This window comes from Syngnathus floridae, chromosome 4 (assembly GCF_059516105.1).
Source record: "Syngnathus floridae isolate MCC-2025c chromosome 4, RoL_Sflo_1.0, whole genome shotgun sequence".
Lineage (NCBI taxonomy): Eukaryota > Metazoa > Chordata > Actinopteri > Syngnathiformes > Syngnathidae > Syngnathus > Syngnathus floridae.
This window is the reverse complement of record NC_142416.1, coordinates 20,468,932-20,492,647: the sequence shown is the minus strand read 5'-3', so window position 1 is coordinate 20,492,647 and position 23,716 is coordinate 20,468,932. Positions and strand designations below refer to the sequence as shown.

The 23,716-nt window shown below is 48.3% G+C and overlaps 1 protein-coding gene across 7 annotated transcripts in view; it reads right to left on the bottom strand.

The window, feature by feature from the left end:
* grin2ab (glutamate receptor, ionotropic, N-methyl D-aspartate 2A, b) overlaps positions 1–23,716 on the bottom strand; it is a 76,407-nt gene that overhangs the window by 28,308 nt on the left and 24,383 nt on the right. For 3 of the 7 annotated variants that reach the window (XM_088374520.1, XM_088374515.1, XM_088374518.1), the window contains 6 exons: positions 23,009–23,119; positions 22,706–22,950; positions 17,961–18,055; positions 15,230–15,415; positions 6,829–7,053; positions 6,589–6,747 (listed from right to left, as the gene is read on the bottom strand). In XM_088374520.1, the coding sequence (XP_088230646.1) occupies positions 6,589–6,747; positions 6,829–7,053; positions 15,230–15,415; positions 17,961–18,002 (612 nt within the window). In that variant the 5' untranslated portion in view covers positions 18,003–18,055; positions 22,706–22,950; positions 23,009–23,119. The other 4 variants (XM_088374522.1, XM_088374521.1, XM_088374519.1 and 1 more) reach the window with 3 other exon arrangements.

Below are 23,716 nucleotides of genomic sequence, written 5' to 3'. Positions count from 1 at the left end.
TAATACCGGGAGGTGACCAGGAGGGGGTGGGGGGCGTGTTGGCGTGAGGTGACGGGACGAGAGCGGCCGAGGGGAAAGCAGGAAAAGAGTGTTTACAAGGGTGAGAAGGACGTGTGGGAGATGACACGGCGTGGGCTGGCATCCGCCCACTCGCGTACACACTTGCAATTTGTGCAAGGGAAAAAAAATAAATAAAAAAATGCTCTCGCTGCCTAAACGGGTTGCTGTGGAAACTCGCTAGCTTCTACGTCGTTCCATGTTTGCCAAGAGTCGGGTGAAGCCATGAATGGAATGTTTGGAAAATGAGCTTTTAGTCTGACGACTGGGTTGTTTGCTGACTAAATTGGCCACCGTGGATTTGTTTTTGTAATCATTCTATCAATGGTGGCGGGTTGAAAGTCATTTGAAATGTTGCATAGAAAATAATTATCCAGCGGCCCGAGCAGTGCGTATTTCTTTGCCGCGGCGACGTTCAACAGATGTTTCTTGGCGCTAATCGGCTGCGACGCGCAAACTGACAAGGCGACGAGGCCGAGGGCTGCAAACGGGCGCCTTGCTATCGTAGCGATGCTAGTTTGAGCCCGCTCAACGACACGACGTGTCACGAGTCGGCTCCAGGAAAGACGGCAAGTTGTGCCGAAAATGATTTTCTTCACTTTGTTTGGCCGCCGCCCACGTGAATGACATCACGGCATCGCGACTCAAAAAAACAATGTGTTCGTCCCGCCGCTGCCCGTTTAGGCAGCAAACTACCACCGATTGGTTACGGCACACCGGACAAACAATGGACAAACAAAAATGGCAACATTCAGCCTCTCCTATTGTCTTAGACTAGAATCAAAATGAATCAAGTTTTTATAGCGGCCCATTCGTAGTCGTTTGTTTCATCCCTCACGCTTGTTCACGCGAAGACCAAAAAAAAAAAAAAATCAATAGCATGGCGAGGATGTTCTGAACTCCAGTTTCTTTCTCCTGCCTTGGGAACTTTGCAGTGAGACGTCTGACATTTATGACCGATATTGCTTTCCCCGGCTCGTCTTTGTGCGTGTCATATTTGTTGCTGTTTGCGCTGTTGCTATTTTGTTTCCATTTAATGTGACATTTATATTTGTTTCCTCCAAATATTCCCAGGCCCGACACCGCTGCGCCCCCCCCCTGCTGCCTCCATTGTTTTTTGTTCCCATTTGCTGCAGCATGTGGCATATACAAAATATTCACCCTTTCTATATACTTGATCGTTATCTTTTACCGCTTTTTTCTTTTTTTTGAAAACAATTTAAACTTTTTGGGCATGTAGAAAGCTGTAGACATTATTTATTTATTTATCTATTTAAATGTATAGTTAAATACGACATTTAAATAAATAAATATTTACACTTAAATACTAAATGACGATTTTTGTGTGTCAAAAAGTTAGTCGGAAGAAAGTAGCCTGCTGCCTAAACGGGATGCGGCGGCCACACGAGCGCCGCCACCGAGCTCCTCGAGGCGCTTTGAGATCAGTCAGGCGCATCAGAGAAAAGTTTGAAATGTCCTCGGACGTGGACGTGATGCGGGCGGGCGGGCAGGTCCGCCTGCCGCCTCGTCGGGCATCTCCCGAAGCCGCCGCTGATAAGTGTGGACATCTTTCACTGTCACACTCATTTGCCGCCTCCCAATTAAGCTTCCTTAGTGTCAGCACGGATATATTTCATGTAAATTAATCATCTCTCTGGTGTCCCGCATTAACGTCGGGCCGCCTCGTTAATATTCCAGCGGCGGTGTTTAGGATCAAACTTTAGCCAGAACGTTCCGTCGCAAGAAATACATTCTGGGGCAAAAAAAAAAATAGTCCCAAATTGAAACGCAAAGACAAAAAATCATCCAATCGTTGGAATCAATGCAAAACAAAAAGAACAACTTTGGCAAATGTATTTATTTTACTGACTATTTTGTTTCCTGTTTTGGCAAGACAACATTGGTCTGCAGCTCGCCTCCAGCTCGGATGAACCGCGGGCACCGGAGTTGGCATTTCGCAAACGCGCATAACTTCCTCCAGCACGGGCACGCAGATGCCGGCGTGGATTATTTCTGGGGGGAGGGATTACGCACACTGCCTGGCGCATATTCAAGGGGAAACATTTGATGAAAAAAGGGGGGAGGAGAGGGAGGGAGAGCGAGAGAGAGAGAACGGAAGGGAGAAGGTCAAGCCCCCGGAAAGCCCCGCAAAAAGTTTGCCTTGAAAAGGGCAAAAAGAGGCCAGCGTGCTCTTTGTCCGGACACCCTTCAAAATCTTGAGGCCTTTTCCACTCGGTCTAGACTCCATCACAAAGCTTAACTGTGTTAGCTATAATTTAGCGCGCTTCCCATTCCGCCCTCACGCACCTGCAATCTCTTTTTAAATGTTTTTTTTTAATCCCCAGCGGCGTAAATTTGCATCCAAATTTGCACCGGTGGTGCTTTGATTGCTCATGAAGTATTCATCATGGCAGAAGCACGTCGCAAATGAAATGGCGTGACTTGACCTTTGGCGACGGAGAAGTCGGCGGCGTGACGGAGAGCCGCCGAGGAAAAATCATTTTTTTTCCAAATGACAGCCGATTTAATCGAGACGTAAAAAAAAATCCATGTGCCTTAAATTAATCAGCCTTGTTGTGTCAGACACACACACACACACAAATGCTTGGTTGAGATGAACTATGGCCCGGCACGTTTGGTCACGCACACAATTATTTGAATGTGATTGTTCCTCGCCAGTTATTCATGATAATCGCAACCCCGCACAATGGAAATCATCAGAACTCGAAAAAAATTTGAATTAGAATAAAAAAAAAAGCCTTAAAATGGCAATGATGTCTCTTAATTGAAGCTTAATGTCAGCACTCAGCAGAGGTCTGTCTGAATTTGGCCGATGCTCGCTCGCCGCCCAGTAAAAATGTAAACTTACATTTTACGACAACAATAATCAGTCGTCCAGAGTCACATCGTTTGGTTACAGTTGGCTGCGCCGCAATAAAACTTCCCGTTTAATTGTTGCTCTCATTTGTTATTGGAATAAAGATTTCATTTCAACAAACAATGACAAATGAATCGAAAAGGCATTTCAATTCCCCCAAGGAGCTTTTCTCCAAATGTCTACCGGCTCAATAACAACCTTTCGAAATAAACTGGAGTGACAAACTACTTGAGATGAACCGGTTATTTTAGCACAAAATATTGTAATGATCCTTTTCGTGCTCTTGCTAGTCTTGAATGATTGCCAACAAGCGACGGTGATTTGGCTGAGTCACCTGTGATCAGAAGGAGTAGAGGTTTAGGCTATGTGCTCGCTAGCTAGCTCGAGGTTTTGTGTGGGAGGTTGCGCTCGTCTTTAGCCTGCTTTGTTAGCTTCTTGTTAGCCACTTGTCACGTGCTTGTCACATTTAGATGCCAAGTTCACAGGTTGGTTCATGGTGTTGGTGTGACCCATTACTGGGATGCTAGCTCACACCGCGAGCGATTCTAGCATGCTAGTTCGTGCGATGTGCTAGGAAGAAGTTGCGTGTAACTATGGACTGAGTTGACTGATGTGTTAGCTTCTAGTGCTAGCCTCCAGCTAGCCATCCGCCGCCATGTGCTTGTCACGTTTCTGTCCAAAAGTTTCTATTTTTAGATTATGCAGCAATGTGAAACATTCCGCGTGCCCCCAGGTTGGACTTTGGACACCACTGATGGAAAGATCAGAAGAAGAAGCAAAGTAAAACGCAATCTTTAGAAATCTGCTCAGCCAAAGCTTGAAGCGTTTTTTTTTTTTTTTTTTTTCCCCCTCCCCGAGTGTCCAAGCGGACGTGTCTCGGCTTTGATTCGTACGAGATCTCCAATATGGCCTGTATTATACTTGGCGGGGTGTTTTCATTATCTCACCGCTGTCCGACTCCATTTGGGCACAAAGCCCTTCACAGAGGCCACACAGAGATTCAATCAAAATCTTTTTTCCATATTTGCTGAGCTGTCGTCTGGATACGAGTCGGATAAAACCTCTTGTTGACTTTACTTCGGAGTCTTTAGATCCGAGATATGAACTCTTAAGAGGCCTTCGGATTTACATGACGCGCTTTGAGAAGATGATGTACAGTCACTGTTAATTTTACAAGATCATCACGTTCAAGGACTTTTTTTTTCTGCACACTTTCAATTGGTCCGTGATGAGATTCGTCTTTTTCCCCTTAGAGTGCTGACGCGGCCGTCACTTTCCAAAGTGGAAGACGAAAATGCGTTCCGTGGTCATGAAAAGCAACAAATGGCGAGAAAAGGGGAGCTTCATTTTCCGAGGCTTGACATTCACATTTTCACATCTCCGCCCATGGCTGCTTACGGCCAGGTGAGCTTGTGGAGCGAATGGAACATCAAAAAGACGGCGCGCTCAAACAAACGCCATCAACTGGGTCGTCTTAAATAAATAATAAAGAAATAAATAAATGCAATTCATTTTCAAATGTCTTGCAATCAAGCTGCGTTGTTCAAGTTCTGTTGACGTGCAGAAAATGAATCGACTAGTGGACTACTGGCCGATGCTAGTTGCTAGCTGTAGCCCCAAGACAATGAACGCTGCGTCACCTTTGGGTGCCTCACTCAAATCCAAACAAAAGCAGCCAAACACAAAGCCAAACGAAAGCGGCCCGCAACGCAAGTCTGTAAACCTCGAGAGCGAGCGAGCGAGCGAGCGGATGCGCAAGGTATGGCGTCACTTTTTCTTGGGAGCAGCCGTTAATAATTTAAAGCCACTGCAAATGGCCCATGCCCGTGTGGGACGTCCCAGGCGGGGCACAGCAACATACTGCAAGATGCGCCGGATGGCGAGGTGGGGGTGGGCGGGTGGCTGGGCAGAAACGACGGCCATGTTTAATTCACAACCTTCCATTTCGCCAGCCGCTAACCCCCCGCCGGCAGCGGCGCAACATTTTCCTTATTTCCCCACATGTAATGGAAGTACAAGATTCCCGCCTAATCTGGCCGTCTCCCGTGGCTTTTCTACACGTTGAGTACGTGACAACCTTCGAGCCAATTCGCACAAATTAGTCGTACGCCGAATGACGAGCGGGCGGAAAAGCGGCGAGCTACGCAACCCGCTTGCTCGTCGTCTTGTTGTGCTTCACGGCTGCTGAGGAATGCATAAAAGGGAACTAAAAAAAAATCAAATGAAGGCATAGATTTTATTCATATATATATATATATCTTATACAAAAAAATATATATGTATCTAAAATGTATATTTACAATTTCTTCAAATATTTTAGCATTTAAAGAAAAATGAGATTTTTCTTGACATTGTTTTCTGGCACTTTGACTCAAGTTGCCATTTTAGCAGCACAATTTGCTCCTAACACCCAAAGTGTTTTGCACTTGCACCGCCCACATACGTGGATTATTTGATTTTTCGACTTGGTTTTGGATTTTGGTTTTCCCTGCTGTCGGCGTGTTCTTGGCACCATCCGTCCCCTTCTGCTTCTCCATCCACGACATGACGGAGCACTCGCGGTCCCATCGATGTCATTTTCTCGAGCCCGCCGGGGTTTCTTTTGCTTCCGACGGTTCAAGTTTGACGGGCTAATTGGGTTTTGTCGAAATGAAAGCATTCGGATGGAGAGCGCGCAGCAGTCACGCGAGATTTTAATCCAAAGAAGAAAAAAAAAGAAAGAACTCACAAATTGAAGGAGCGAGAATGCAGCACGGACAGAGAGCGCACCAGATGTTTGTTTCCAAGAAAAACGACGGCGCTTTTTTTGGGTGAAAGGTAAACTGCGCGGCGCTAATTAGGCTTGGAGCGCGGTGACAAGGAACATTATCTCCCGCGCTCCGCCATCGACATCCAGTTGAGCCTGCAATACTCCCGCAGTGATTTACTGCCCGTCTGGTGGGCGGCCGAGCTCCGCCGCTTAGTTACACGTTTGGAGAAAGATATCGGAAGTGTTCAATAGCTTATTAAATGGCACGTCGGCAGCTTTGCGCCATTTATTCGTTTTACCGCCGCTGACCTTTGTTCGCACGGACGACCCTCGACGCCCCCTCGCCGATCTGGAGAAGGTTGCGAGGTTGTCTTAGGAAAAGAAATGCGAGGGGTTCTGCCCTTTTCAACTTTTTAGCTTCATCCAAAAGGACTTTTTGGAAGAAGAAAATTTAGACCCCGAAGATAGTCGCACTTAGCAACGTGATATTTGGTAGACATGTCTATCAGGAGTAGACCCACAAAAAAAAAAAAAAAAAGCTATGCTCAAAATTCGACATTAGAAATGGACCTTGTATCCTCCAAAGACTGTTTAACTTCGAAATGTGACATCTGATAGGCAGGTGAAAAAGAGTGAAAAGCTATGCCCAAAAATAGACCGGAAGTCGGCCATTTTGTTTCGCCGCCTCAATAGAATAACACTTTTGAAAAGTCAGCCAGTTTAAAATCAAAAAATGTGTTCGGCATGTCTATCACGAGCAGCCCGGTGAAACAAATGGCGTCAATTCTCACCATTTAAGGCTCATTTCACCCAAATGCCAAATCCTTTTGCAGACATCAGCGCTAACGTTTGGGAGCACCACATTTCATCAACCGCGCCAACGTCGTCCGTGTCGCTCGCTCACCTTGTCGGCCATGATCATGGAGGAGCCTCCGTGCACGCCCAGCACAGGAAGTTGGGTCTGGACGGACAGGAAGTCGAGAATCTGAGCGATGGCCTCCTGGTCCGTGCCGTCGGCAAACACGATGCCGTGGAGGCGAGATCGTGACAGCAGCTCGCAAACCTTCGAAAAGAAAAAAATAAATTGGTCACTTTGGACCACTTTGAAGTCGTTTGACCGTAGCCATTTGTTTCTCCGCCTCACCTGCGTGATGACGGACTTGGGGTCGGTCTGGTTGATCCGTAAGGGCACCACCGATATGTCCAGGGCGTCGTCGGGGTTGCGAGGGGGTCGCAGGTCCTGGTCCGGTACCATTCGGGTCTGGCCCATGACCACGCCCACGCTGAGCCCCGGAGGCTTCTGGGACGTGGCTCGAGACGCCCAGTGCGAGAGGAGTAGTAGCGTCCACAACGTCGCACACATGGTACCCTGAAGGCACAAACGCCGCAAGGGCTCATTTTCATAATTCAAAAAAAGGCGAGAACATTCCTATTTGCTGTTTTTGTCTGACGCCGTTTCCACTCGGCCCCAAAAAATGACAAGCAGATGCGCCGAGTCATGAATGCGCTGCAAAATGCCCCGCCGGCGTCACCAAAGCGAATGAAAGCGCCACGACGGCGCCGCCTCGCATCTCGGCCAATTTCCGACACCTCCGCCAGGGAAGAAAACCTTGGAGGGGGGAATGGGTGAACCGATGATCTTTTGCTCAACTTCCTCCAACGGAAGCTTCTTGGCCCGGTTCCGTTTGCAGTTTGCGTAAAGCACCCGGCCCTGATGGAGGTCCGCCAGCAGACGGGCCCCGTGGCGTTCGCACCACTTAGCGTATGCCGCTAAATCACACACCGCTACGCTCCCGTCCCTGAGAATTAGCATCAGCCGCGCCCCGCCGGCTCACGATTACGCTAACTTTTGCCCTGGAGTTAGCGTCTTAGCTAATGGAAGCTGGACTTGCCAACACCAACCCTGGCTGGCGAGCCGACCGTCAAAACGCTAGCCCTGACTCAAAGCTCCGATTTGAAACGGAGTTTGCCTTGAAAGCCTGCTGTCAAACAATTGAACCCTAATGATATCTTAACCTGATACCCTAAACCTGTGTTGAGATCAAAACCCTGCTTTAAAATTCAAACAAATGTCTTTAACTCCCATTTGAGGCCTTAATACTGACTTGAAGCCCTACTCTGACGCCCTAACGCATCTTGAAACCCTAAACCTGGAAGGAAAGCGTACTTTGAAAGTCCAACCGTGACTCCGAACGCTCCTTTGAAACTGTACCTGTCCTGAAAGGTGTTTTTCTCTTGGAACCCTACCACTAGCTTGATCGGGTGCGCAATGGGTTCATGCCAGTGGTCTATTCAGTCATGGTAAGTAAATTACTTCCGTCATATGCTCTGCTGCGGCATGTTTGTGATCATTCATATGCATTTGGCTTAAGAGTACACATTTGCCTCGCGGCGGTGAATTAGCGGTCGAGCAAATTTGGCGAGAAGGATGACGCCGGGTCAGAAACGCCGGCAGACGGCATTAGCCGCAACGGCAACAGCTGGAGCGGCAAGAAATCAGACGACACGATTGCTCAGCGTGAGCCAAACCCCGGGCTTTGTTTTCTCCCCGCCGCAGCGCACACGAGCGCATTTTTTGGTTCAGCGGCGTTAGCCTTAACTGCGACCGGATAACGCGCTGGCTGTTACGTCTCCGTCCAAAATGTCACCGTTTCATTCTGGGCCGCTTCAGCGCTTTTGTTTGGCCCTGAATTTCAATTTGGGGCCCGCCCGTGGTTGCCCCCGATGCTTAAATTAAATTCATTCATTAATTAGCAATAAAGAATCATCATCATCATAATAATAATATACTATAAAATATATCTATTTTTTTTCTCAATAGAACTGATGAAAAATGGGGGGGCAGCCAGGCCCCTACCACCGCCGCGAATAGAGGAGCTACAGTGTTTACACGAGTGTGGGCACAAAACACACATTTTTGTTAAAAAAACAAAAAAACAGGGGAGGGGTAGTTTAGTGGTGCCTCAAGCACTTGTATATTCATTTTTCATATTCATAATCATCATCATCGGATGTTTTGATTTAATTTGGTGCGTTAATTCCCCCTCTCCTCGGGCAACCTCCAATTCCAAATGCAGACACTCATCGGATTTATGCGCATATCGGCCGGCGCTCTCAATCTGCATCAAACTAGCGGCGGAATTAGCGGCTAATTATCAGTAAACACAAAGCGAAACGGGAAGGAAGAGACATTTGGCCATGCTAACGCCAAGCAATGCGCTGGGATTCATTAAACGCAAAAATCCAGACAGCTATCTTTGTGAGAAAAGGAAAAGAAAACTCCCCGGGCTTGTTCAGCACTTTTGTCAAAAGAAAGCGAGCGGGCCTCTTTGACGCGATCCTCCATCTTGTCATCTCGGCTGTGTTGGCTCTTTTTTTTTTTTTTTTTTGCGGTTAAATGCATTTGCATGTCGAAAACGAGCGCACTCGGGTGATGGCATGCGAGCCGTGTCTCGGATGGCAGGACAAAGCTCTGGGCCGGGCTGAGCCGCGCCGCGCCGCTTGTTGGACAAATAGCACGCGTGCCATGTTGTGTGTTTGCTGAGCAACAACAACAACAACAAGACGAGCAAAGTAGGACGTCTTATCCTGAATTGTCAGTGGCCAGTGGCAAATGCAAAACTCAGAGACGCAGCAGAAAAAAAAAATAAAAATCTGATTTAATGTGTCATTAACATTTTTTTTTGTTTAGATTGGATCGATTTTTTAAATCAAAATGAAATGTCAATTTGTATTTATACACTTTCTCAAAATGTGTTTTTTTTTCTCTTCTATTGAATCGTGCGGTATCACCGTATCGTGATACTGTTGCAAAGATATTGCCAAACGTTGCTAATCAGCTTACTTGGCTCGGCAGCGCGCACACACACACACACACACACGCACACACACACACACACACACACACACACACACACAGATAGGTAATTAGCAATTCAGTCAGCATGGCGGGTGACCTTGAGCCGGTGATGAGGTGTCATTTGGGGGATGTCAGCACTTTTATGGAGAGGTGGAAATGAGCTCATAAGAGACATTTGAAAAGCATCAAATAGGTTCAAGACCAAAGAGAACTCTAACCGCAATTATTTCTGGGGAGAGTGTGACCCCAAAAAAAAAAAAATGGCCGACATTGACACTGGCTTGTGGGTTGTCGTTTCGGTGCTCAATCTCATCAAAACATCGGCTTGTAAATTTCGATAAGATGATCGAGGAATGGCGCAGAAGTGCTTCTCTGCGGGGGGGAGAAAAAAAAGGGGGCTAATTTGACTTGCGCACCTTTTAGGGGATTTACTGTCATCTTCTTGTTGATGTAGCGAGTCAAATAGCGCCCCCGCAGAGACCAACTACAGCAAAAACGCTGACTCAGCGCTCAGCTTTGAAAAAGTCACATTGTTAAGAAGGTGAAGGTGAATCGATTTGAGAAGTTCCGAGGTAGCCGAGCCGAGATGACGACAGCGGCCGTCGTCACCTTCTTCAAGGTTTTTGAGCTGAGCTTTTCCAGAGAGGCGCGCATAAAAAAAAAAAAAAATTCACATTTGTATTCAATATTTGATGAGGCACTTTTTACACGTGAGCGCCACCGACGACTCATCTGAAAGCAGGAACATCAAAGTCATCGCACACGCGGGCGCTCAAAATGACAAACGGGACTTTTATGCATGGGAGATTTCTCTGTGGGCTCCAACCAGGGACTTGCATCTTCACTACATTTTTGGTTTCAATTAAAAAAAGAGTTCAATGAGGCACATCCGCAACACGTGTCACGGCCTTGAAATCAAATACCGCCCCCCCCCCTCACAACAGCAACCCAAACAAATGTCAAACAAGCTTTGTTTTGCCAGCATTAGCTGACCGTATTTTCCGCACTATAAGGCGCAGCTAAAAACCTCCAATTTTCTCAAAAGCTGACAGTGCGCTTTAAAATCCGGTGCGCCTTATATATGGACCAATATGGATTCGTGGATGAGGACTAACTTATTAAAGTAAGCTTTAGGTGTTTATTTTGTGTGTTGTGTGATATTAACGTTTGAGCAACGTTGAGTTATTGATATATTGTTATTGTTTTCACTATCATTTTAAAAATAAATAATAAAAATAAAAAAAAAAATAAAAAAAGTAGGACGCAGGACGGGGGAGAGAAAAGAAAGATGGAATGGAGGAAGAATGAAGAAAGAAAGGAAGGAAGGAAGGGAGGGAGGGATGGGGGAGAGAAGGATAGAAGGAAGCAAAGATGGGAGGGAGGAACAAATGATGACTCAAAAGGAGGACGGGAGCTTACGAGCACAGCATCAAAATTTCACAAGGTATGGCCCGGCCGGCCGGCGTGCGGGCGTTTTGCGGCCAATTTCGTGTTCGTTCCTTTTTCGCGGTGGCGAGGCGAAGCGCCCTTGAACACGTCGCATCATTCATATTTCAGGCCTGTTAAATATGAATAAGGAGGACAAGCAGCCAGAAAGGACACGACGGCTTTCAGCGGGCTTTGACTTTTTGAGGGCGTTTAGCGGAGGTGAGCGAGAGGCCGGGATGAGAAAGCGGCAAACGAAAATAAAGTTGCGGCGGCGCTGGCTTGGGAGCTCTATTGACTGTTTAGCGGACCACTCCGGCGACCTTGGAGATGGCGGCGCCGACGGGCCCGCCAGATAAGATTGATGGGCTGTATCACCTTTGAGCGGCATTACCACGCACCGAAAAAAACTCAATAAAGGAAAACAAAGACAGCGACACCCCGGTCAAACAGGACTAACAAAAGACGCAGGTTTAACATGAAAGTAAAACGCTGGAAAATAGCACACGGTCATTTGAAAGTGCCGTTGAAAACGTCAATCCTCCATATTGTCTTGGCTTGAAATCCTGAGCCCGCCTTGAAAACCTCATTCGAAACGTGTCAGTCGATCGTGTCGGTATCCGCTAGCGACTTTGTGTTCGACACGAGCGGAGCTGTCAGTTGTCGTTCCGCTGCGTCTCCGTAAACATCTTTAAATATGGAAGGCGGAATCGGGAGCGACGATACGACGGACGCGCTTACGAGATGAACGTGCCGTCGGGGGCCTTGGTGAACCTTCTCTTTAACGGGCCATCGATCCTCACCCGTGTTTATGCCGCTTCCCACTCACCTGTAAGTCAACGTGTCAAAGGTCCGTTAGCGCGCGCGCGTGCACGCCAACACACGCACGCTAACGCCTTTATTGATTCTGCCATGAAGTTTTATGCGTGTTATTTATCCACTTGAGATTACCGTTGTGGCGAATTGAACAACACAACACGGCGGAGGGAGGGAGGGATGGAGGGACGGAGCGGAGCGGAGCGGGGCTGGGGGAGATTATTAGCGCCGGCCGGTCACATCATTCTGCTTGTAAGCGGACACAAATCTGCTAGCCGCTAATAGCATTTGGGACGGGCGCTTGTAAAGCAGACCAGAGGTGGCAAAATCACTCGCCCTCACAATTTAAGTCCAAAATACAGCCCGAGCTGGACTTGTGGGCCACCAATTGGTCCATTTGGTGACTCGACAAAAAACTCGATCGGGTCACATAAGTCCATCTGTAAATCCATCGTTGTTTCGGGCTTTCAGTTAGTTAGTTAGTTAGTTAGTTAGTGTCCCATTTATCAGCAAATGTCAAGCAGTTAACTCATTTGCTCTTTGGCTTTGAACCCAATTGTTTTTTCACTAAGTCCGTCGGTTTTAGTCGCTAGCTCTGAAATGTTTTCCTCTCGTTATTCTGCGCTATTGCTTTGTTAGTCCCTTTTGTCTGCTTACGTCTGGACCAATTAGTTCATTTGCTTTTTTTAGAGGGGGGGGGTTTGTTCATTCATGGTCGCGGTTATGTTTTGCCGGGGGCAGGATCACTAATGGCACCACTCTGAGCTACAAGCAGGAGGCAAAAAAAATAAAATAAAATGCTATCACTGCCGCTGCTACATGCTGCGCTAATCAAGTGAAATCGAGCTTGTTGGAAAAAAGCAGCAGCTGGAATAGAGCGGGGGGGGGGGTTAGGGGGGTGTCCTCCGTCCGACATGAAAAACATCTTTGACGTTAGCGCCGAGCACATCTGCGCCTTCCTCCGCAATGGCCGCCGCGTATCAATATTGAGTTTGTCTTTGCTTTCCAAATGGATGACAGATGGCTTCAATCTACACTAAGGCGCCGTGTTAATATTAATGCGCCAATGTGACAGCAAAGGTGTTTGCCGCAGCGCTGATGAGCCGCCAGAGAATTAGCATCCCGGCGGCTAAACGTCTCCGAGCCCTCGTCAGTCAGGCCCCGGCTTCCAGATGCCGCCGACAGATGTTTACGTTTGCCGGCGAATCTGACGCTTACCAGCAAACGCAATTAAGACTCTCCGGCCGTTGCCGACGAGGAGAAAAAGCCGTCGTGACATCATCAGCGCGCAAGCGGAAAAAAAAACCTCCCGGAACCACGTGGCGCCGCCGCGTCCCACTCAAGCCGAGGTGGCCTGACTCGGGGCCACAGATGTTCCGGGAGTGGTGGAATGCGAGGCGAGGCGAGGCGAGGCGAGGCGGGGCGGGGCGGGGAGGGGGCGAGCGGCTTTAATTGACTTTCAAGTGGTTCATCCGCTCCTTCCTTTCATTGGCTCGGCCGGCAGCTGCCGGCCGGCGGCCTCGCCGGAGGCCGCCCGGCTGCGCACGAACGCTCCGAGTGGAAATAAACACTCGGATGCGGAAACCGTGTCACCTTCAACGGGAAGGAGACCGGCGCTCGCATCTGGCAAGGCGGCGAGCTTCCGGGACCTGGCAGCCTGCATTTGGTTGCTTGTTGTTTTTTGCTTCTGGGACCTCGCAACCTGCTTTGTCTACAATGTAGGAATAACAAAGCGAGGCAATCAGCAGGCATGGGCTCTTAACTCCTTCACTCCCATTGATGCCTATAGACGTCAAAGTTGTATTTTGTCTAAATACAACTTTGACATCTATATGCGTCAATGGCAGTGAAGGAGTTAGTTGGGTTTTTATTTTAAATCCTGGTTTTAAATGTGGCTTTCAAGCTCGGGTCAGGGTATCAAGTCAGAATGGAGATGGAGAGCTTATTTGGGGCTCGAGCACCAACAACAAAAGAAGAAAGAGGAGGAGGGGGCGGAGTCTGTCACGGAGAAGAGGCCCGCCACGCACAGCTGGAAGACTTTTCAACCTCACTGGGGAATCGTTGTTGTTGCTACAACCCAAAAATTCACAGAAACCCAAAGCGGGTCATCAGGCCCTAGTTTCAAACGTTAACCGTGCCTTCCAACTAGCCATGTCACCATTTCAAGGTGTTAAAAGCCGATTTTGAAATCCGAAAACTACAAAACTAACATTGGCTTTAAAGGCCGATTTGAAACTTGAGCGCTTGTGACGCCCTTTTTTTTTTTTTTTTTTTTTCCCCGTCGGATTGTTTACGTTTTGATCTGGGAGCCGGCAACCGCGCGCGGCCATTTTGAGCGTGGCGAGTTAATCGTTCATTTGATGACTCGGTAGGAAAAAAGTGAGCAGCTTCGTCAAGTGCTTAAGGAAACATTGCAGCGCAGACAGCACAGCATACGTGACCAGGTTTTATGTGTCGGAAAATCCCAAGTGGGTCATCTTTTTATAACTATAAGACGGAGCCAGCGCTGCGAGAGAGGAAGAGCGAGAGCGGCGTTTAACGTAACGGATTAGCTGGGTTATAAACCGAGGCGAGGCGCCCGGAGACGTTGTACCCCGCTCGGCCGCCGAGCCGGCTCTCGAGCCACTCATCCGGATGCGCTAACCCTAACTTGTCCGATTGTCAGTTTTGCCATTCAAATGTGCTTCGTTGAGGCACAAAACGCAAATTACAGCTCGGACACTCGACATTACGGCGAGCTCGCCGGAAGGTGAGCGACACGCCAAACCCCCAAAAGGGAAGGGGAGGGGGGGCAAGAGTGGCGGTGACATCACAAACCCAATCTGAATGAGCTTTTTGCACATGATATTTATATATTAATGAAGAGTGTCAGTGCTTTCCACTCTGTCGTGCCCCGCAGAGGCGGGAGATGCCTCCCTCCCTCCCTCCCTCTTTTTTTTTGGGCCATGCTGTTGTTCACGAACACACACACAGGGTCACTCGTTCTTTTACCCGCCATGACTCACATATTGCTCGCTTTGATTCACGTGTTTATTAAGTCTAATGAGTTCAACTCAAGAAAATGACTTTTGATGTAGTTTTGGGTATAAAACTTTTTTCTTCTTCCCTTGAGTGAACTCTAGTCAATGAAAGAGTGCATATTATACGCACGCGCACATATGTAGATGAGCCTGAGCTGAAATTTTACGCCTGATGGTGAGTTGGGGGGGGGGGCTGCATGACTCCCGCGTGTGTGTTTGAGAGAGCGCGTGCATGTGCGTCTCTAAAACGTGACTCTATTCAAAGTGTAATTAGAGAATGCATTTGCATGGCCTCATCATCATCATCAGCAGCAGCAGCATCATCACGAGCATGTGAGACACGAGCCAGCGATGCAACAGCGCCGCCAAGCGTCCGGCGCATCAACAACAGGCTGCAGCAGCGTCATGTCTTCTCTTGTTCTTACCTTGGCTGTCACAAGGAGCGTTTTGCGCCTTCGTCTCGCGGGTCCGTGAGCGTGCGCGCCACCGCCGCTTCCCTGACCCGCGCGTGGCCGTCGTCGTCGTGGCCGGCCATCGCGCCTCTTCTCCGGCTCCTCATTCTCTTCCTCCTCCTTCCGCCTTCTTCTGGTGCCAAAGTCTTTCAACTTGATCTGCCGAGCAAACACACGTTGCGTGTGATTAGTGTCGTTGTCACTATTGTTGTTGTTGGATTTGGGGTGCGCGTGCATCGCATGCGGCGACTTGTTGAATCTTGCCAGGCGAGGACGCGCGAGCACAGCAGCGTGACTTATTAGCATATTTAACGGCGTGCGGGCGGGCGGGCGCGCGCGCGCGTCAGGATCGGAGTTGAATTCAAAAGTGCGCGTAAAAAAAAATAAGCAAGGTGCACGCGGAAAATGAACCACGCAACGGGTTGCGTGCTCCACTTGCCCCCACCCGCATCCCCAAAAGGCAAAATGTGCCCCCTGCATGCGCAAGCTGAGCGCCGTGGATAAAAAAAGAAAAAAAAGCAAGGATTCCCGATCAAATGCACTCACCCCATTCCCGTGACACATCTCTCCAGGCAGCCGGGCGGAGATGACATTGCAGCCTGTTACTCCATTCGGGTGCCCTCCAAGGGGTGAGTCTCCCCCCTCCACCCCCGTGAAATTAATCCATCAATTGCACCTCCATCCGAGGGAAAGAAGTGGGGGGAGGGGGGGGGGGGGGGGGTACGCACAAGAAGCACCTCCACCCAGAAATGAGAACCGCACGCTCGGATTAATCCACCTGTCGAGTCCGCGAAGACCCCCGCTGGCTGGCCACGGCCAGGAGCTCAGGTGCCTATTCCGTCTTGCCAGTCAAATGTGAGGTCCACGCGTGGGGAAGGAGGGAGGGAGGGAGGAAGGAAGGAAGGGAGGGCGCTACGCGGCGGACGGAGTGCAGGCGATGGAAGGACCCGCCGATATTTTGGGAGGGGGATCTCCAGGCAGCTCCGCGCGCGTACCGCAGTGTGAGAGCCCGTGGACAGCCTCCGCCTCCTCCTCCTCCTCTTCCTCTTCTGTCCTCCTCCGCGCAGATTCTTGGAGATTCGAGAGCGTGTGTGCGTGGAGGGGAGATTCCGTCACGCACACACATATATATATATACGTATATGTAATCGACCTGCAAGGGTGAGGGAAGAAAAAAAAGAGAAAACGCACCTAAGTTGGTGTTTTGCTATTGCCTAGTTGGCGAGCCGAGATGCGCGCGGAAAATGTTCCCCGCTTGGAGTCTCCGTTCGCCCGCAGCCCGTCCGTCCGCCCGCTCGCCCGCCTGCCCGCCCACGCACCGCTAGCTGGCTGAAGGCACTTCCACAGCAGCAGACTAGTTAATTAAACATAGGGACATGCACCGGGGCCTGAATGAGAGCGGGATGGTGGGGGGGGCGGGGGGGGGGGGGGGGCAGTGGGTGACTTCATCTTCCATTTATAAAATATTATCAAACGTCTATTTAGCAAATGCATAACGGAAGAAGCCATGCGCAACAATTCCGCTGGGACAATCCGACTTGTGCGCTTGTCAAAAGATGTCATCCTTGCGGGATGGCAACATTTCTCCGCGTTTTTGTGGAAACGGCGAAGACGGTGCGGAAAATGTATGCCGTCGGAGCCTTAAGACAGGTGCAAATGAGCAAAAGTCAACAATACGAACAGCGCCAAGGCCGATATTCGGTAGAACTAAATGATGCTAAACGATTAAACTGCCGATTCATTTAAAATATACATCATGAATAAAATAACTTACTCGTGGGTTCCTTAACAGTCAAGATGTGAATTCCAGTCAGACTTTATGGTTGTTACAAAACTTAAACTGAGTGCCGCTGCCACCTACTGGAATGGATGTGCAATGACACATCCCTCCTGGCATCACAACGCCACCTATTAACTAACTCGGACACATTTTCACCTGTTATTTTGTGAGGGGAATATTTTAACATAATTGTGTCTTTTTGCAATATGTTATGTGTAAAAAACAAACTATATTTTTTAAAAATCGTAAAGGAAGTAGGACCAACAGATTAAATCTGAATAATTATTCAAATTTCAGATGAGTGTGTGTGGGCATGGAGTCCTAGCAAGCGTGTGTTTGTACATTTGTGGGCGAGCGTGGGTCGTTTGTGTGAGTGTTTGTGCGTGCACGTGGTTTATGAGCGGATGTGCATGTGTGGGCTTTGTATGTGTGGAGCCCGCTGCCGCCGCCGCCGCCGCCGCCACCGCGTACATGCGCCAATGCGTAATGCGGTCCGCCTGACTGTGCGCTAGTGTGTCATCCATCACTCAACTGGCATCAGAACATGTCAATATCCGCCTAAACGAGCCGGATGATGTGTCATGTTCTCCGTCAGTGGCTTTGCTCGTTAAAGCGGGCGAGACCAGGGCAAACTGGAGAGGCTTGTGAGCCGCGCAGCCTCAATTAGCCCTAATTAGCCCATCAAAACTGTGGCTGGAGGGGGTGCATGCGCGCGTAAGGGGGTCCTTGGGGAGCGCCCCGCACAACCGCCCCCCCATCCCCTCTGGAGCGTCGCCACGTATGTAGTCCCGCAGCAGACAGATGGCGCGCAGCGCCACTGGGTCACGTTGGCGGGCCCGCGCGTGCGCGCCAATCGCGCTAGCTTGCGCGCAGTAAGCATTCAATAAGCAGGTTGCCGGGCGGGCAGGCGGGCGGGCTCATTACCAGGGAGCACGATCTTCCTCTTGCTCGTCCCGAGGAGAACATTCGCCACCTGTTGAGGTCCTCTTTCCTCCTCCGACAAGAACGAGCCCGCGAGGCTGCGAAGAAAAGGAAACAGACGCTTGCGTAACGCCAACATGAAAGAGGGAAGACAGCGGTATTCTTTTGAGGGGAAAAAAAAAAAAAGACATTACGGGCGCTTTCCAAATAGAAAAGCTTTGCGGGTTTCTTCTTTTTTTTTTTGTCGTTTTTTTTGTATTGTGCCAAAACGAGCCTGCAGTGCAGATGCGATGCGAGGTCCATTAAGAGCCGTTTGCGAGGCAAAAAACGGGCCCCGGCGGAGCAATTGTGAAGCTGCTCCTCAATATTCTTTACGTGGCGAGCGTAATGAAGGCTGCTTTAAAAGCTGCTATAAAGCCTTCAACGTGACCTTCAGCGTCCGGACTGACTCAAAGCAGAAGAAAGTCACTCAGGGAAAAGGCACACAAGGAAAAAAAGGGGTTGTGGAAAGTTGAAACCATGTCGAAGAGCACTTTGGGAAGGTGCAGACCTCCACCAAGGCAAAACAAAGACAACCTGAGTCAACTGAAAGGAACTAGAACAGCTCAACTCACTTAGAATGTGAGCAATCCTTTAAAAAAAAAAATCAAACACAGTCATCTTGGTTAGCCTTTACGCTAACACAATTGACAATCCCATTGAAGCATTTCCAAAGACAAACCATCCCCGCTGCCGCTAATCGCCCCAACAAGTGAGTGATTATGAAAAGTGTGTGTGGGGGGGAGGAAAAAAATAAATAAATAAATAGCAAGCAAGCGCTAACAATCGACTCCTTTTTTCTTGTTTAATTAGCCCAAGACAAAAGGCCCGCGCCGCTAACGACGTTTGGCTAACGTAGCGGCGGAAATGAAAACAAAGAGTCTCCCGATGAAATCAAAAGGCAGCGGCGGAAAATATGAAAGCGGCAGGCCGCCAGTGCACAAATGCATCCATATGAATGTACATAAATAGATTAGAGAGGAGAGGGAAGCGTTACACAAGGCCCCTGACAAAAAAGAAAATCATGTGGGCAATTTCTGGTTACCATGGTAACTACTTTATGAGCGTCACCACTTCAGCCAAGGCGGCCGAGCATCCCGGCTACGGGCTAGCGTCCCGCTCGCAGAAAGCGAAAACGAGCCCGCCCCGGATGACCATCCCAATGATAGCCAGACACGTTTCCATGACAACAAGAACCTTGCGTGCAACTCTAGGCCAAAATATAAAGCGTTGGTTTGGATTACGGCATCAAAGAGAAAAATGTTGAGAGAGACCATGGAGGCAAGTCCGGATTGGGGTTTTGAATTCTGCCCGATCGATCAATCGGTCCATTGACTTGGCCGATATTGATCGCCAAAGGACAAAAATAGGTTGTTTTTTTCATGATCTCATTTCTTATTGAATTCATTTGAATTGTATTTTTCCATAGATTACAATCAACATATTTGTCGGGAGTGAATGCCAGCCAGCCAGCGTCAAACCGGTCGCTCGCTCGGTGCAGCCGAGCGTCACAAAAGTCGCGAGCGGCGGCGGCGGCTAATTGGCGCAGTCCAGTGAACAATTTAAAATAGATCATCTGGAGGCATTCTTGTTTTTCTTTTTTTGTGACGGTCTTTCTATTATCAGCGTGGCCGGAGGGGGCATTCAAAAATGTTGGGAGAAAGAAAGACATCTTGATGAAAAGGAGCAGGCCCTCCGGGCCTCCGCACGCAACTCAGCGTTCAGGCTTTGACTCGGCCAAAGCGTTCGTCGGCTTTGTGGCGCGTGTTGGACACTCGGCGAACGCCGCCGCCAAATGCTTTTCACCCGCTCGGACTGTATTTTTAGGTGCAGCCTTGAGCTGGGGACATGTCGGATTACATCACATGTTTTGAGTGCTGGAAACACAACGGTTAGGGCTTCTAGCGAGGTTGGGGGGGGGGGGGGGGTCAATTCTGATTTCAACAACATGAGGAGGGCTTAAAATCGTGAGGTACGGTCCATTCTCAAGGAGTGGGATGGGCCACCTCGGGGCATTCTAAAATTATGTGTGATTGCACATCCAGTGCAGTGGGTGGCAGTCGCGCTTTTTATTTTGTTGATTTTTTTATATTTTATATTATTTATTTATTATTTCATATTATTTTATTTGTTGATTTTTTTTAAGCTCTTTGGTTTTATCGCAATCGCAAAGCCGAAGAGTTAATTCTAAAATGAAGTGTAATAGCAGATCCACTGCAGTAGGTGGCAGTGGTGCTTTCATTTTATTTATTGATTTTTTAAAACGCTCTTTGGTGTTATGACAATTGCAAAGCTGAAGAGGTGATGGAAAATTCTCAGCGCAAGACCGGGTCGAGCCCGAAGAACTTCAAAAGGCGGTCTTGAAGCCAAGATCACGCTGTTACAATATATTGCGGCATCAATGACGTGCATTTAAAAACGATGAGGTGCCTGCCGATTGTTTTGCTTTGTCGCCGCTGCCGCCGCCGATTCTGAATGGGAATTGGAGAGTATTGTCCATCTGCTGTCTCCTTCCCGCAGGAGCACACCGATGGCTACAAAGGTGGCAGTCATCGGTTCAGGTGACGTTTCCTTGGCACACGCTCCGCAAACGCTTCGTTCGCGCAGCTGGCGGCGGGACCGTTTGTCACCGGCCTGTCTTTACGCTCACACCCACAACTACGAGAACCCCAGGAAAGATTTGCAATATTGTCATTTTTCACATTGAATCAATTTGTACACGATAAACAAATCTTGTTTTCAAAACGTTTTGTCATATATTTAGCGCGTTCCTAATGAACTGAAATTGTTGCACATTTATTTGCAAAGCCTTCCCTTGACTGGAGTTTTGGACGGGAGTGAAGCGGGCGAGACGAAAACGACCGTGGCTCCCGAGGCGACAGATCGGTGGCACGGATCAACAACATTGGGCTTTATCGCCACGACGACGACGGCGGCGGAGGCGGAGGGACCAGCTGCTCGGAGATCGCGCAGCGCAGTAGGCGATGGGCGGACGGAACGGCCGCTGACACGGACGCCTGAAGCCTTGCTGGAAAAAAAAAAAAAAAAAAAGTCATCAGGAGGATGTGCCAAGTGCGCCTGCGGGGAAAAAGCCCCCCTCCCTTCCAATGTTCTATTTGAAGCAGGAGACACAATATCATCTTCATATCAAAGCCATTATTGCTCCGCTGCTGTCTAATCGGCACATTTCAAGTCAGAGGATGTTCCCACGACGCCTCGCCAATCCCATTTTTTGCATCTAATAAGGGCACTTTTCAACTTTTTAGAATCATTTTGGATGTTTTTTCTTTTGCAATACTATAATAAGGTCATCGATATTTTTTTCTTTCTTTCATATTTTTGGTTTTTGTCTTGGATTTTGGATTTATTTTTGCTTAACAGTTTTGTAAATATAAAAATATGTATGCTTTGAGCGTCACTGTAAAAATATGTTTCACACCTGTAATATTGTTTGTATTTTTTCTTTCTAGTTTTTGTATTGTCTTGTATTTTTGCACTTTTTAAACAATATTTTGTATTTTTTCCATTTTTTCATCTTTTTTGTTGGTCATCTGTCATTGACAAAAAATGTTCCCTTCCGTTTTCGTTCCTTTGCCATTTGGTCAACAGGAGTCTGTATCGAGCAGCGGGTTGCGAACAAAGGACTTTGATTTGGATCTGATTTCCCCTGGGCTACACAACAACAACAACAACAACAACAACAATAACACGACACTCCCACCAAAAAGAACTGCAAACGTGTCTTATTGGTTAAAAATCTATCTATGTCACTCCAGGAAACGTTGCTAAAAATAGCCCAAATGTTGCCAAAATGTTCTACGTAGGAGAAAAAAAAAGGGACCAATGGCGTGTGGCACGGCGATGCAGAACCTCCGTGGGCTTCCATCATTCAAAAAGCAAAAAAGCAGGCGGGCTGCTGCGTGCAGGGGGCGGGGGGGGCAAGGTCGTCTGGCTTATGGAGACAATCCAAAAATGATGATGGTGATAACGATGAGCAACATTGACTGCGTGCGGGCTCTACCTGGCGGCCTGTTGGAGAATTACATGGGGGGGGGGGGTGACAACAAACGCGCCTCACCTTCATCTGTTCTGCTCCATTTCGCCCTTTAAGCCATCTCGTGACACACTTTTCCATCGTGCGCCGGCCTGGCCTGAGAGGCGAGGCGAAAATAAATGAAGTTTTATTTTGGCGAGGCAATTTAAGAAGCTTAAAGGGCAGTTTGGGAACGCACAAAACGTATTCGGCTTGACGTGTGGATGGAGAAAGTGCATCCTCACGGTTCGGCTTTTGCATCTGAGCTGGCCTTTGTTATCCACAGAAAAGCTGGCCTACTTGCTGTGATTTGTTTAAGAACCCATCGATGACTTCTTTTATATATTTTTTTTATTGCCCTGCCGTCTCCCACCAGTTTAGGGTCTTCTCATTAGGTCCAAATTCCCATGTAGAAATCGTCCAAAATGGCTTCTTCCCAAATGGACGACTTCCTTTTTAAGACAGATTTGCTGATATACATTTAATGACATTTGTAAAATAAAATAAGATAGAGTAGATAACTGTTGGTAAGATACAATTACCTGACATTGTCTCACTTGAAATAGACAGGCGGACAAACTTGTAGGAAAGTAAAGAAGCAAGCAAGAAAGATAGGGAAAGTCATGAAGGGGCTCACAGATGAAGCCGACTCCAAAAAAAGCGTGTAAAAACTTACTTCCATTCAATTCACTCTGCCAGCCGCGTGTGTGGTGATGGGGCCACCCGCGGCGTCCACGTCATTCCCATCCCGTGTGTGCGGAACTCAAGCCCCCCGGGCGGTCACCACCAAAGAATGGCCGCTCGTTAAAAATTTATCCAGCAGTAGCAGCGTATCTTTCTCTCTCTCTGCCTCATTTGCTCCACTTCCGGTCGGCTTGGAAGTTGCGGTCTCCTCGGTGCTCGCTGCTAATTCCGGGCCACCTGCGCCATTGAAAGGTGAGCAAAAGTAACCGTTCGTTTTTCGCGCTTTTTTGCTCACTTCCGGATTCTTTGGTGACGCCCCTGATGGTTGGCGGTTGTCACGTGACGAGGGAACTCCAGTGACGCCGACGGGGTTTTCCCAAAGCTTCTCTCCTAATTTTCATGATTCCTGTCACCATAGAAACAATTTGTTGACCTTTTTAATGAACTTAATGAACGTAATTTAAGACATGAAAGGAAACTTCGTTTGTTGACTTTTGTGTTTGTCAAAGTGGAAAAGTAGCAAATTAGCTAAAAAGTAGCGAATTGTATCGATACGCAAGCATCAAACGTCGACATTAATCCTACGGGGGCACATTTTACGAAGTGCAGAGGGAATCATGTTATACAGTAGAACATGTAGACAAACACAGTGCACCTCAGCCTCTGCCAAGTGAACATCATGGCTAGTGGGGGGGGGGGGGGGGGGTGAGCTCACTCAGCACTCTTGTCGACTCTTTTGAAATCACACTAGTATGATTCAGCGCAACACAAAAAATAAATGACTTGAAAACCTACTTTGTAACCCTTGAAAAGAAAAATTCCTTGCCCTCATTCAAAAACAGATATGATCATCGAGTCCGGCCCTTGTTTCAACCACCCAAACATCAACTGCTTGTAGGTGTAATGTCGGACCGCTAGATAGCAGCAGCTTGTGTGTGTGTGTGTGTGTGTGCGTGCCTTTGATAAACCCTCATCAGTGAGCTTCTCTGCCATGCATCCCTCC